This window comes from Vitis riparia, chromosome 1 (assembly GCF_004353265.1).
Source record: "Vitis riparia cultivar Riparia Gloire de Montpellier isolate 1030 chromosome 1, EGFV_Vit.rip_1.0, whole genome shotgun sequence".
Lineage (NCBI taxonomy): Eukaryota > Viridiplantae > Streptophyta > Magnoliopsida > Vitales > Vitaceae > Vitis > Vitis riparia.
In genome coordinates, this window is record NC_048431.1 from 14,787,062 (window position 1) to 14,801,356 (window position 14,295).

A 14,295-nucleotide genomic window follows, 5' to 3' on the forward strand; every position below is an offset into this window, starting at 1 on the left:
CAAGAAATTTGTTAAGGCAGAGTCCCAACCAAACTACTTGCACCAGGTTCAGCGAATGCTCGGTAGTGCTGTTCCGGAGATGGCCCTCGGCCTCCACGCCACTGCCTTCAATTTTGGGTCCAGATGTAATCAAAGCGCAGTCAGGCTTTGAATGGAAATGGTATATCAGCTCCATTGTAAGCTTTCCCGTCACAATTTTGCGCTACGAGAATGATCAAAATACAAATAGGCGTGAAAGAAAACATCAACCCAAAGAAACAAATCATCAACTCAGAAAAGCCTCCTTCCGTCAACGTTGGAAGAGCCATGTTAAAAAATACAATTGAGAGCCAAAAACAAAGCTAGAGCTACAGATCATTTAGTAAAAGATTACAAGTGACAAACAGGTTCAGAAAAGCAGCAGCAATTACAAGATGAAGTAGACTGGATTTTCTCAAGGTTTCTTAATTTTTCTTCAGGACCTCAACAAGCATCAGTAGAGGTTTAACCAAAGCCATCCATCATGAACCCATCTCTAACAGAAACCAACACAGGGAGGACAAATGAGTTTTTCAAGCAATACATCAGACTTGCTTTCTGGTAAGTTTTGGCAGCAAGAATATAAGACCAGACGCAATGAAGTTCAAACTGAAAAAACAAAAAAAGACGAAGCACATTCTATGACTGAAACCTGAATTTTAAGATTTCTTTACAGCCTATCATTGTCTTCTGTCAGACCTTTGATTCCAAGATCTCAAAACCATCTGCCACGTCAATCCACCAAAGTTGAGGATGGTAAATTGGTTCTCCATATGCCTTGGCACACAAATGAAATAATCTTAAACTTTTCTCCATAATATTCAAGTGATCAAATCCAATCATTCCACCAGTTCAAAGCTTTCTCATCATGTTAGCCTGACTTGATGATGCCGAGGCATTCAATGTTCCAACCCTCTCAACTGGATCAGAGTTAAAAAGAAAGTTACTCCAGTTTGTCAACCTATGAACGGTCCTGGAAGGAACTCGATCACTGTCTTCCCCACCAGATGCTTCATACCCATCACTTGTTGACCTAGACAATGGGATTCCCTTCTGAGCAGCTGCACCAGCAGCAGATAGACCTGTGAGCCGCCTTGCTTCTTCAGCTCCTGATGATGAGACCCGAAATGGATGGAGATCAGGTGAGTCTAAACTGCTCTCAGGAGAAGAAGCAACAATCCCACCAGTGCTTGACATGGCACGGCTTGTTCGGAAAGCACTCCGTGCTTCCAGCTGAAGAGGAGCTAAACTTGTGGATGTCTCAGTGATCACATCATTTTTATTGTTATCAACAGTTCTTGCTGAAACCTTTGTCAGGGGTTCAAGGGGTAGTTCCACTGGGAGACGTACCCGCTTATTAGTTCTTCTTCTATTGTTCTCAGGCCTTGGCACCATCCTGCGGCCACTACTGCCAAAGCTGCTGTCAGTTTCTAGTCCAAATGGTGCTTCCCGTCTTGCAACAGGCTGCAGAATCCTTGACTTTTTTCTTGCTTCTGCAGCAACCTTTGAAACTTCTTCTGCATTTAGACGAGCTAATGTCCATGGACTAATCTTTACTGCACCAGGGTTCTTTTTCTTGATTGGTTCATCTCCCACCACCTTTTTCCCTAATGAACTAACTGATCCAGTGTCTGGAGGAACCACATCAAACTGGATGAAAACCAGAAATTACTATAGCATCAAGATAATAATACCAAACAATTTTGAGCTATTGAGCTTTTTAATTAGATTTGACACCAGAATTTAATGGATAAGTTCATATAGGAATTTTCTGTGATCATTGCGATCACCAGTATCAAATCATAACAACGAACACAATGGTGCAATGAACATGATCATCATTTCACCAGAAAAGTGTGTTTCAACAACAGACCTACATCATTTTTTTGGAGAAATGACTGAAGAATCCCTTTGCAGTCAGGTATGGTTCCTTGAGGTTCACAGCAAAATTGCAAATGCCAAAGAACCAGACTTCAGTTAAATAGCCTCGGCATCATTCGATCCCCCCAATAATGACAAAAGGATAATTGTATTCACAATGCAAATTTTCTGGATGGGTTTAGGTAAGAACCACATCAAAATAATTATTTCAAATCTATTTTTCTAGGCCATTTGCAATGATTTTTTTTCTTTGTTTCTAAGCATGTAAAATTAAATTATCTATTTTTGTCAGAACGCTGGCTTAAATTAGCACATTCCCTCAAGAGACAACAAGAAGAGCAAAAGTGAACCATATTATTGTTTTCTATCATAACAAGAGGTTCGGCATCATTTTACACTAGAAACCTGCAAATCCAGAAGCTATGGAAATCTAAATGTGAAATCTATTCATGATACAGTGTTTAACATCCCATGACTCTAGGTGTTGCAGGATAGCTGGCAACAGCTCTTGGTCCCACTTATAATATGCCAAAATGAACCTGGTTAGATTATTGTATCTAGTTCAAAATAGCTATTACAAGGTTGGAAACAGGAAGACAATAAGCACTCTAGGATAAGGTTCACTGTTTGACTATAGCTTATTAATTAGCAATAAATCATAAGAACTTTTGGACAGAACATGCACATAGTATACATATAAGCTTCCACCAGAAGGTCAATTTATCACCTATACAAAATGTGGATTGATTAGAATACCTGATCTTCAAGAAACAAGCGTGGAGGTGTACACCACGCACCTCGGTGGAAAGTTGTAAACGAGCTAGCACTGCTTAACCCAGTAAGTGAGCTTGCAGGAGACATTTGGGGACTCTGCTGACCTCCAACTCCTTGTTGCTCCTGCTCTCTTAGAGCTATGATGTAATCATATGTGCTAATTCCCTGTGACACAAGAGTTAAAGGTTCAGAAGTCATATCTCACTCAATTAACATTGTCATCCCAACTCATGGAGCAAGCGAATGTGATCTAACACCAAACACTGAAAAAACCACTAACCCACCTCAAAACTACCAGGACTCCAAAAATGTAAGACGAAAATGAAAAAGATGGATGTAGTAATATAAAATATGCCACCTAGTACTCAAAACAAAGAGCACAGCAGACAGACGTTGTTCTGCTAAATTAATTTTTGAAACTAAATTGCAATTCAGATGATCAGAATTTACAACTGACTGAAAGCTTACCTTTTTTATGAGGAGAATGTGAAAGAAGAATAGCTGAGCAAGTGGTAGGGTTGCAATCATAGCCAAAATGGTGCACACTGCCTGTTACAAGGTAGGCATAATTTTGTTAGTAAGAAACAAGAGTCATGCTGGTCTCCAATTTGCTAAGTTGAATCAACATAAGCCCATCACTTACTGATTACCCAGACAGTTAGATTAAACATATTACCAATTCAATAATTCTTTAACCATAAGTTACAGTTCAGCAAATTAAACAACAGAGTGGAAAACAAATAATCTCTTCAAAAGGGGGAAGTCAGAGAAATAAAACACTCACCACCACAATAACAAACGGCACCAAGGAGAAGCTGCTGCCCAACTTGGAGGTGATATCCACAGAGAATCTCTTCCGCTCAAGAAAACAGCAGATCAGTACAAGGATTCCAGTCAACCATTGAAGAACAAGCTGCAAGCTCAAGCCCAAGGTGCACAAACCATGTATATACCTGTCAATAATCAATTAAAATGAAAATGACTTGAAAATAAAATGCTTACTCTTGGAGGTGATCTTCAGGTTCTGGCATGTCAGTTGCAGGTATGAAAGTAGTAAATACCAGATTTGGGAAGCCAACAAGGAAATGTCCATGAAAAGAAATATGGAAGCCAATGTAGATAAATCAAGCAGTAGAATATAGAGAGAAAGATATCCTTGCAGTAAGTCTGAAGTTTCCAGGATAGCTTGGGAGTTTGGGGCTTGAAGTTTATCACAACATTTGCATGTAATCTGTCATCTAATAGAATTGTAGGCCAGATGGATGCTATTCAGGGTTCCTTGAGAATTTCAAAGAATTTTTTCAAAATGGCAAGGCTAGAGATGTCTACACAAGGCTGGAGAGAGATAGGACAAGATGGATTCAGGAATAGAGGTACTCCAAGATCTAATCAAACTCAAAATCAGTTGAGGGCCGATACTTGATTCAAGAAAAAGATAATGTTTGAAGGATGTAGGTCCACTGAAGATTCTAAGACAAGGGATAGATGCTTATGCTTACCAAGAGAAGGGCAGAAACCATGAGTGCAAAAAATTGTCTATAGTTCTTTTTCCCTATACAGTTGTTGAGCCACTGCAAAACCATGGATCGAAAATAATTAGAGATATTGTTTAAAAATCCTGAAAGTTGCAACCAAATCAAGAATCTGGAATACCCTGCAGTGATGATCAAAATGATCCACACATTTGTCACAAACTCTACAATGCTTGCTGTACTTGAAAACCTGCAACAGAATAATTATCAGACCTGCCCACATATATAAACAAAGAAAAAACATGAAATAAAACTTATATATAGGTGATGAGATGGACTCCAGCCCAGTAAGTGTTAGCACAGCTCAAATGTCGGTTGGATTGGTCATGCAATCAGGTTTCTCAACAAAATAAGAAATATCCTTAGTGGTTTTATAAAATGGAACACCCAGGTTGTGCATGCCATCTAAACCTCAATAAGATCCACCAGGCTAACATTTAGCTTCTTCATTATGGATTTCAGAAAGTAAATCAAATGTGATTATGAATGTTGATGTCAAATGCTTCTGCACACCTCCACTTCACACAAACTGCAATAGAACATGCCATCTTCGCTCATTTGTTGCTCGGAAGATTCTTCTTGTGAACTTGAGCAGTTGCATAAGAAAGCACAAGGAATGAATACCAATAAACCCGTGAAACAAGACGAATGATTGGATGGTGCATTCTTTCTTTCAGTCTCAGAAGTGAGATTGCCTGTAGTTGCATTCATACCCAGCACATCCTCATCCACAGGCTTCTGTCCAGTTGTTGCAGCATTGGCATCATTTATTGATGAAGTTGATTCCCCACCTAATTTAGATTCCTTGGGTCGGTTATGTTTTCCGTTGTCTGGAATCTTTAGATATTTTTTGGACTTGAAGACTCCTGAGTCTGCAGGATCGGCAGCCGCACACCAAACATATAGGCTAAAGACGCATATAATCTGAGAAGAAAAAGAGATGTATTGAAGTTCCATTAGGGGAAGAAGACACATTCAAAATGGGCAAGAGTTTAAATATACAAAATAAAAAGCAATAGAATGTGCTTCAAGTTCTCATGATTCACTATTCTTAACCATGTACCACAAATGTGTTCATCTATAGAGAGCCCAAATGTTTTAGGCATATCTTCAGTTGTTTTAATTAGAATCTTCATTGCATGCAAACACTACGAAATGAGACTATCAGAGAACTCAATACAAAATATATCAACATCTGCTTTCTCACTCACTCCCAGAGAAGCAATCAAATTGTCAGGTATCAATAAAGAGTTCACTTTGATGAACAGCCAGTAAAATCCAATTTGAGTGTTCTGGTATCAATAATTCAAGATGATTATAACAGAGTGAGTCACACTGTTTTAGAGCCACTGCTTGGACAAGTTATTGATTAAGCTTGAACAAGAGGATATACCGTCCCCTTGTAACATATATTTCCCAATGTACATCCAAAATGCACAGCACATAACATTTGAAGCCACTAGTTGTATATTTCTGTGAAATAACAAGGGTGCTCTACAAAATGAGGAACTTGATATTGACACATCTTGATTTTAGCTGCAATAACATTTTTTCTATCTTCTGATCAGATTCCATTGACACTATCCTGAACATTTCACAATATTCCAAAAACCAAAAGACAAACAAAGAAAAAGAAATCACTTCTTCCCCTCCAGTCTCCAAGATTATCAAAGAAAACAAAGAGGAAAACTTGACTGATAATAAATGGCAATCAGGAAGTCAACTGGGATTTGAAAATTAAAACTCAAACAATTTCAACACAAAATTGTCTTTCAAGTTCTGCTCCATAAATATGTGCAAGGCAGCGTATAAGTTGGTGTGATGGCTAGCGGCATTGGGATCTCTGCCAGATGAACTTATTCCTTCATAAGCAAACAGATTTAATAAAAAAGTACAGGAGTCACTTTATCAAACAGCCCAATGTCTTAATAGGGGGTGGCAAAGAAGTAAGGATTCAGCTGCACAGAGAAAAATCAACACTTATTTACTTTTTCAAAATCAAAACAAAGAATAAAATACAATCTTTTGATGGACCAAAGCCGAATCCAGAAAGCTTGAAACCTGTGGCGCCTAATAGATAAAGGAAAATGCTAAAAGACAAGCAAGAAGCAACCATTTTGCCCTTATCAGCTAAAGTCGCAGATTAAGGCTCACTGGAAAAGATCTCTGGATTTTGAAAAATAATAAATAAAAACTGAGAAAAGGAAGAGAACCCGCTTATCTGATTAAATGAACAAACAGATGAATCAGAAGCCAACGAGCAACAAAAAACACAGATCTAAACTCAACGCATCAAACAAAGACAGAATACATATAAAAATGGACAAGGAAAAAAGAGGAAACAGCTTACAAGAGGAGTGTAGACCCCCATCACAACATACTGAGACATCTTCTTGCCAACAAAAGGGGCAAAGAACACATAGAAGGCAAATCCCAATGCCAGAAATACAGCAACAGCCACCACCTGCATATAGAGAAGAAGCACCCAAAATGAAATTCAAAACAACAAAAGGGAGAACAAAAAATTATATTAGAGTTTTTTTTTTTTTTCAAAATACCTGGAGAGGATGGTAGGGGAGCTGCCATCCATGCTTCCTCATTTCCTCCTTGAATGCCTCAACCTACAAGGAAAAGAGAACCAAAAAAGCAAAGAAAAAGAAGAGAAAATAACTTGGGTTTGCTTCTCTTTCCCTTTTTAACATATACTTGCTTCACTTTCCCTCATTTTCTGGGGAAAAATGGGGAAATACTAGTTGACAGTAGAACACCCAACCCAACAAAGGGTGCAACATTTTTTCCACAAGGTCTTATGAAAGAGAGAAAAGTAGAGAGAAAAGGCTCTGAAAAAAGCAGGAAATAGAAGGTAAGAGTGATATAGTGGTGTGGCGAAGGAAGGATGGACAGTCTGGTTCACTCAATCATAGACTCTGGGGAGAGAGGTCATGGAAGGAGTGAGACCAAAACAAAAAAGCCTTTGGATTTGGATTTGGGTGGGGGGTTTTCTGGTTCTTGAGGGCATTTTTCCCCCTTTTTTTTTTTCTTTTTTTTTTTTTCTTTTTTTTACAGAGGCAAAGACCTGTCAGCTCTGGAGGAGGAGAGAGGAGAGGAAAGAAGGGTGTGGGGTTTCTTTTCAAGCCTATAATTACCATACAACCACCTTTTTCTTTTTTCTTGTTTCTAGCGATACCCTTTTCCATGGGCAAATCATGTGTCACAGGTCAGTGCAACAGACAGTTGTTTGGTTTTACTTTTATAATTGCTACCACCACTCCCTCACCACCCCACTTTCCATTTTCCCATTCCACCCCTTTCTTCAACCCTTGCCTTTCCCTCATCCATTCTATTTTGTTTTTCCCTTTCTGTATTTACAGAATAAAAAGTATCTACCTTAATCCATAAGTGGAAAGGAGCTTTTGGATATACTACATTTTTAGTTTCATTCATAATGTTATTTTCACCCTAGATTAGGCTATTCTTCTGTATATTAATGTTAATTTTCCTTCAATGAATTTAGTGAAGGAGAGAGAGAACCGTCTTTCCGTCTCCCATCCGTCGTTTTATTGTCTCATCCATCCATCTAATTTTGAAAGGGAAAAAAAAAAACAAGACTATGAAAGAAAGGACCCCATCCAGTATGGTTAATGCTTCGCACATGAATACCCATCTGTTGTAGAAAGGAATAACACAATGAACAAGAGTCCCCCCACCCTGCCACTTTCTTCCTTGTCCAAGCTCATGTATCTATCATACCCGTATTCGCAGGCATTAGAAAAAGACCCACCATATTGAAGTTTTGTTAATCACTGGAGTGGTTGAGGCCTAGAAGATCACAAAGCTTGGATCTATATGCCTATTATAACCATTTATATGAGTTGTTGAGATCCCAATTTCTAAAACCCAGTCTTTACTCTTTATTTATATATATAGGAGCAACCAGCAATGCCTTATCAAACTCTCCTTATTCCCACTTCTATGTGTCTTGGGATTTTATAATGCAGCTTGCTGGCAGGCTCCAAGGCTGTGGTACCAAACATCTCTCTCCCTCAATAAATTTGTTTTTGAACCCCTTTTTCCTTGTTTTTGGAAAAAAAGAAACATTTATCACTTCTCCTCCTAATCATATTCTGCAATTGATTATCTTCCTTTAAGAGACAAGTAAAAAATTGCTTTCCTAAAAAAGGAGCTTCAAATTGTTTATAAAGAAAAAAAAGAAAGAGAAAAAGGTTCAGTCAAAGCGCAAACAACAGGGCACTACAAACAAATGGCCCATGCTGCAGAAGATTAAATAATTCCTCTTTTTTTTATTTGTATTGCTTTGTATCTTTTGTCCTCTTAGTTGTTTACTTGCTAAGCCTTTTGTCATTTAGAATATGTCATGAGTTATCATCAAAATTGATTCCAGACTTGCACTAGTTTTTTTTTTCCCACTCGGAGAAGCACAACTTTCTTCCCAAAACATTTCTTTCATTTTTTAAACTCTGCTCAATTTTTCTTCCCAAGACAATTTTTTTCCTGTAACTTAACAAAAGGTTTCAAATTAAGTAAATTTCTCCACGTTCCTGTGGTATTTATTTTTTTATTGAATAGAAAAAATTAAAAAAAAAATTATTAAGTTAGAACTTATTGATATTAGCCAATATAACTAAAATAAACTTGTTATTAATAAGTTCAATTTAATTATATTGGTTAATATTAAGAGGTTATATTTAGTTGAATACAAAAAATCAAATATTTTAATTTTTTTCATTCAACCAAAAAACAAACACCACCTTAATTTTGTTATATTTCTTTTTTTAAATAAAGAAACAATTTTCATCCATAATGTGCTTTTATCCGAGCTTCAAAGTAGAAATTTTAAGATTTGAATGTATTAACCGGAGTAAATACGATCAAATATGAAACAATTTAATTTTAAGTGATATATAATGTTTATTAAATCAATTTAATCACTTAATATAATTAATAATTTAATTCATTAAGTATACATAAAATGACTTTCCATGGAAGTCAAAATAATTCATAATATTTTGTTTTTGTTGTAAATGAAAAGAATGAATGACCATATTGATGGCCATTATGAACTCTCATTACTCATCTTAAAGATGAGTAAATGGAGTTCATATTAAGAAGCCTATAAAAGGCTTCTTACCCCTCCATGTAAAAGCATCCCGAGAAAGAAAGAAAGCTCTTCCTCTCATTCTCTCTCTTTCTCTCTTTCTTTCACTTTCTCAATTCTCTTCTTTGATTCCTTCTTCCATATTATATATCAAAGTAAGATATATTTTATCTCTACTACTTTGATTTGCATTATATTTGTCTTTGTTTTACAACACGTTATCAGCACGAATTGCTCTGAAGGTAATTCTCGTATCTTAAACTTGAAGTTATTTATATAGAATAAAATTTTACATATTTATATTATTGTTGATTTGTTTTGTTACATATTGTTAAAAGTTATAAACAAATTATTTGATTTTGTTTATAATCAAAGTTATACCAATGCTATCAAGTTATTATAACTGATTTTAATAATATTGTTTTGTCATATATATGAAGTTATTTGACAATGTCGAATATCACAAAACTCGAATTTGTGGCACTTGACATTTCGGGAAAGAACTATCTATCTTGGATCCTTGATGCTGAATTACTTTTTGATGCAATGAACCTTGGAGCTACGATCAAACAAGGAAATCAAGCATCCCTGCAGGATCGCGCAAAAGCATTGATTTTCCTTCGCCATCACCTCCATGAAGGTTTAAAAAATGAGTATCTTACGGTAAAGGACCCATTTACTCTATGGAGTAATTTGAAAGAAAGATATGACCACCAGAAAACTGTGATTCTCCCAAAAGCTCGATATGATTGGATGCACCTAAGGTTGCAAGATTTTAAAACTATTAGTGAATACAACTCTGCACTTTTCAAAATCAGCTCTCAATTAAAGCTGTGTGGAGAAAAAATCACAGAGGAAGACATGTTAGAGAAAACTTTTACTACGTTTCATGCCTCGAATGTGCTCCTGCAGCAGCAATATCGAGAGCGTAGATTTACAAAATATTCTGAATTAATATCATGTCTTCTTGTTGCTGAACAAAATAATGAGCTTTTGATGAGAAATCACCAGTCTCGTCCAACTGGATCTGAACCATTCCCTGAAGTGAATGCAATATCGTCCTAAACTCGTGGACGTGGACGAGGACGAGGACGTGGTCGTGGTCGTGAAAGAAATCCCCGATACCATGGTTCTTATAGTAATAATTCTCAGAAAATGAAAGCCTCATTGCACCACCAGAAGTGGAACAATACTGAGGCAAAACAAGAAAATGGGAAGCGTTTACAAGACAAACCTCCTAAGAATCATGAGAATAATTGTTATAGATGTGGTATTAAGGGGTATTGGTCATGTACCTGTTGTACGCCCAAACATTTGGTCGACCTTTACCAAGCATCAATAAAAACTAAAGGAAAAGAGATAGAGATGAACTTTACCGATGGTGATGGATTGGACCTAACCTACTATGACATTGATTTCTTTGGAGGTCCCAATGAAAAAACAGACCATTTGATAAATGATGAAAAAATTAACATTGATTGATGTTACTTTATATATGAAATAATACATTATTATGTCTTATATTTACATCTGATTTACTTTGTTATTTACATTATGCCCTGTTTTTTTTTTGTTATATCTGAAATCCATGTGTTATTTGGTCTCAAGATGAATGAGGATTATGTATGTCTCGCGGACTGTGCGACCACGCACACAATTCTTCGAGATAAAAGATATTTCCTCGAATTGACATTAATAAAAGCTAATGTAAGTACCATATCTGGTACTACAAACTTAGTTGAAGGCTCTGGAAGAGCAAACATAATGTTGCCAAATGGAACTAGATTCCATATAAATGATGCGTTATATTCTAGCAAATCCAGAAGAAATTTGCTCAGTTTTAAAGATATCCGCAGAAATGGATATCATATTGAAACTATGAATGAAGATAATGTAGAATATCTTTATATTACTTCCATCATATCTGGCCAGAAGCTTATAATGGAAAAACTCCCGGCTTTCTCCTCTGGGTTGTATCATACAACTATAAAGCCTATTGAATCATATGTTGTCGTGAACCAGAAGTTCAACGACCCAAAAGTTTTTGTCCTTTGGCATGACAGGCTAGGTCACCCAGGGTCTTCAATGATGCGTTGAATAATCGAACACTCACATGGGCATCCACTAAAGAACCAGAAGATTCTTTCGCCCAATGAATACTCATGTGCTGCCTGCTCACAAGGTAAATTGATAATCAGACCATCTTTTACTAAAGTCATATCTGAGTCACCAATCTTTTTAGAAAGAATACATGGGGACATATGTGGGCCTATCCATCCACCATGTGGACCATTCCGTTATTTTATGATCTTAATAGATGCTTCTACTAGGTGGTCACATGTTTGTCTCCTTTCTACACGTAACGTAGCCTTTGCTAGACTCCTTGCACAAATAATCAGATTACGAGCACAATTTCCAGATTATCCAATTAAGACAATACGTCTTGATAATGCTGGCGAATTTACTTCTCAAACATTCATTGACTATTGCATGTCAGTAGGGATAAATATTGAGCATCCTGTTGCTCATACTCATACCCAAAATGGTTTAGCAGAATCCTTCATCAAACATTTCCAGTTAATAGCTCGACCATTACTAATGAAAACCAAATTACCTATTTCCGCCTGGGGTCATGCTATTATGCATGCTGCAGCTTTAGTCTGTATTCGACCTACAACTTACCATGAATACTCCCCTTCACAACTTGTGCTTGGAAAACAACCAAATATCTCTCACTTACGAATCTTTGGTTGTGCAGTATATGTACCAATTGCACCTACACAACACACTAAAATGGGTCCCCAACGAAGACTTGGGGTTTATGTAGGTTTTGATTCTCCATCTATCATAAGATATCTTGAACCTTTGACAAACGATGTTTTTACAGCCCGCTTTGCGGATTGTCATTTTAATGAGAGTGTTTTCCCGTCATTAGGGGGAGAAAAGTCGATTCCTGAAGAACGACGAGAAATTAGTTGGAAAACATCTACTATGACCCATCTTGATCCTTGTACAAATCAATGTGAAATAGAAGTTCAAATGATCATTTATTTGCAAAATCTTGCAAATCAATTACCAGATGCATTCATTGATACAAAGAAAGTGACAAAGTCACATATCCCGACTGCAAATACTCCAGCATGGATTGATATCCTTGTAGGACAATTAACAAATGAATCTAAGATACGCCTGAAGCGTGGTAGACCTGTCGGCTCAAAGGATGTAACTCCCCGGAAGAGGAGAACCCAAGAAAAACTTGGCACTCTAGAAGAGGCCATCAAAATGACTGATCAGTTTAAAATTGATAAATCTATAGCCCTAAAAGAGGCACAAATAATGCAGAAAGCCCCCGAAGAGGCACAAATTGAACAAGAAGCCCCCAAAGAGGCACATATTGAACAAGAAGCCCCTAAAGAGGCACAGGTACCTGAAAATTGTGAGATCTCATTAAGTTATGTACAAACGGGAGAAAAATGGGATCGAAATAATATTGTTATTAACAATATTTTTGCTTTCCAAGTGGCCTCTGATATCATAATAAATGATGAAGATCCCGAACCACGAAATGTGGAAGAATGTCGACATAGAAATGATTGGCCAAAATGGAAAGAAGCTATACAGGCAGAATTAAACTCATTAACAAAACGAGAAGTTTTTGGACCTGTAGTCCAAACACCTGAAGATGTAAAGCCTGTTGGGTACAAATGGGTATTTGTACGAAAGCGCAATGAGAATAATGAGATCATAAGATATAAAGCGCGATTAGTAGCACAAGGTTTCTCGCAGAGACTTGGTATTGACTACGAGGAAACGTATTCTCCAATCATGGATGCAATCACATTTCGTTTCTTAATTAGTTTGGCAGTCTCAGAAGGACTGGATATGTGTCTCATGGATGTTATTACAGCATATTTATACGGATCCATGGATAATGATATATACATGAAAATCCCCGAAGGATTTAAATTGCCTTAAGCAAATAATACAAAGCCTCGTAGCATGTACTCAATCAAGTTACAACGATCCTTGTATGGATTAAAGCAATCTGGACGCATGTGGTACAATCGCCTTAGCGAATACTTGCTAAAAGAAGGGTATGTGAATAACCCTATATGCCCATGCATCTTCATTAAGAAATCAGAAGCCGGATTTGCAATTATTGCAGTGTATGTTGATGACTTAAATCTTGTTGGAACTCTTGAAGAGCTCACAAGAACAACAAATTACTTGAAAAAGGAATTTGAGATGAAAAATCTTGGAAAAACAAAATTTTGTCTCGGCCTGCAGATCGAGCATTTCCCAAATGGAGTTTTAGTACATCAATCAACATACATTAAGAAAGTTTTGAAGCGTTTTTATATGGATAAAGCGCATCCTTTAAGTTCTCCAATGGTTGTCCGATCACTTGATGTGAAAAAGGACCCATTTCGTCCTTGCGAAAAGGATGAAGAGTTACTTGGTCCTGAAGTACCGTATCTTAGTGCTATTGGTGCACTTATGTATCTTACCAATTGTACACGTCCAGACATTGCTTTTTCTGTCAATTTATTAGCAAGATACAGTTCCGCTCCAACTCGAAGACATTGGAATGGTATCAAACATATATTGCGTTATCTTCGCGAAACTACTGATATGGGTTTATTTTACTCAAGGGAATCAAAGCAACAATTGCTTGGATATGCAGATGCAGGATATCTTTCAGATCCACGTAGATCACAAACATGGTATGTGTTTAATTGCAATGGTACTACTATTTCATGGCGATCTATCAAACAAACAATGGTGGCCACATCATCAAATCATTCAGAAACACTAGTAATTCATGAAGCAAGTCGTGAATGTATATGGCTAAGATATATGATCTAGCATATTCGGGAATCATGTGGACTCTCCTCTATCAAAGGTGACCCGACAATATTATTTGAAGATAATACTGCATGCATTGCACAAATAACAAGGGGTTATATTAAAGGA

General features: G+C 36.9%; 1 protein-coding gene across 1 annotated transcript; it reads right to left on the reverse strand.

Annotated features, from left to right (window-relative positions):
- Positions 1–238: 238 nt before the first annotated feature.
- LOC117916438 (probable protein S-acyltransferase 22) lies at positions 239–7,284 on the reverse strand. Its single transcript, XM_034832467.1, has 9 exons — positions 6,764–7,284; positions 6,556–6,669; positions 4,719–5,129; positions 4,327–4,395; positions 4,173–4,244; positions 3,458–3,586; positions 3,142–3,222; positions 2,656–2,838; positions 239–1,668 (listed from the first exon to the last, which is right to left on the reverse strand). Exons 1-9 carry the CDS (start codon positions 6,803–6,805, stop codon positions 871–873), a joined length of 1,899 nt encoding a protein of 632 aa, XP_034688358.1. The 5' UTR covers positions 6,806–7,284; the 3' UTR covers positions 239–870.
- Positions 7,285–14,295: the final 7,011 nt, after the last annotated feature.

Bases quoted from the DNA above. Each gene is read 5' to 3' on its own strand.
- LOC117916438 (XM_034832467.1), bottom strand. From the start codon at position 6,805: ATGAGGAAGCATGGATGGCAGCTCCCCTACCATCCTCTCCAG. The intron at 5,130-6,555 runs GTAAGCTGTTTC...TTTTCTTCTCAG, and splicing joins TGGGGGTCTACACTCCTCTT to ATTATATGCGTCTTTAGCCT. The intron at 1,669-2,655 runs GTATTCTAATCA...GTTTTCATCCAG, and splicing joins GCTTGTTTCTTGAAGATCAG to TTTGATGTGGTTCCTCCAGA.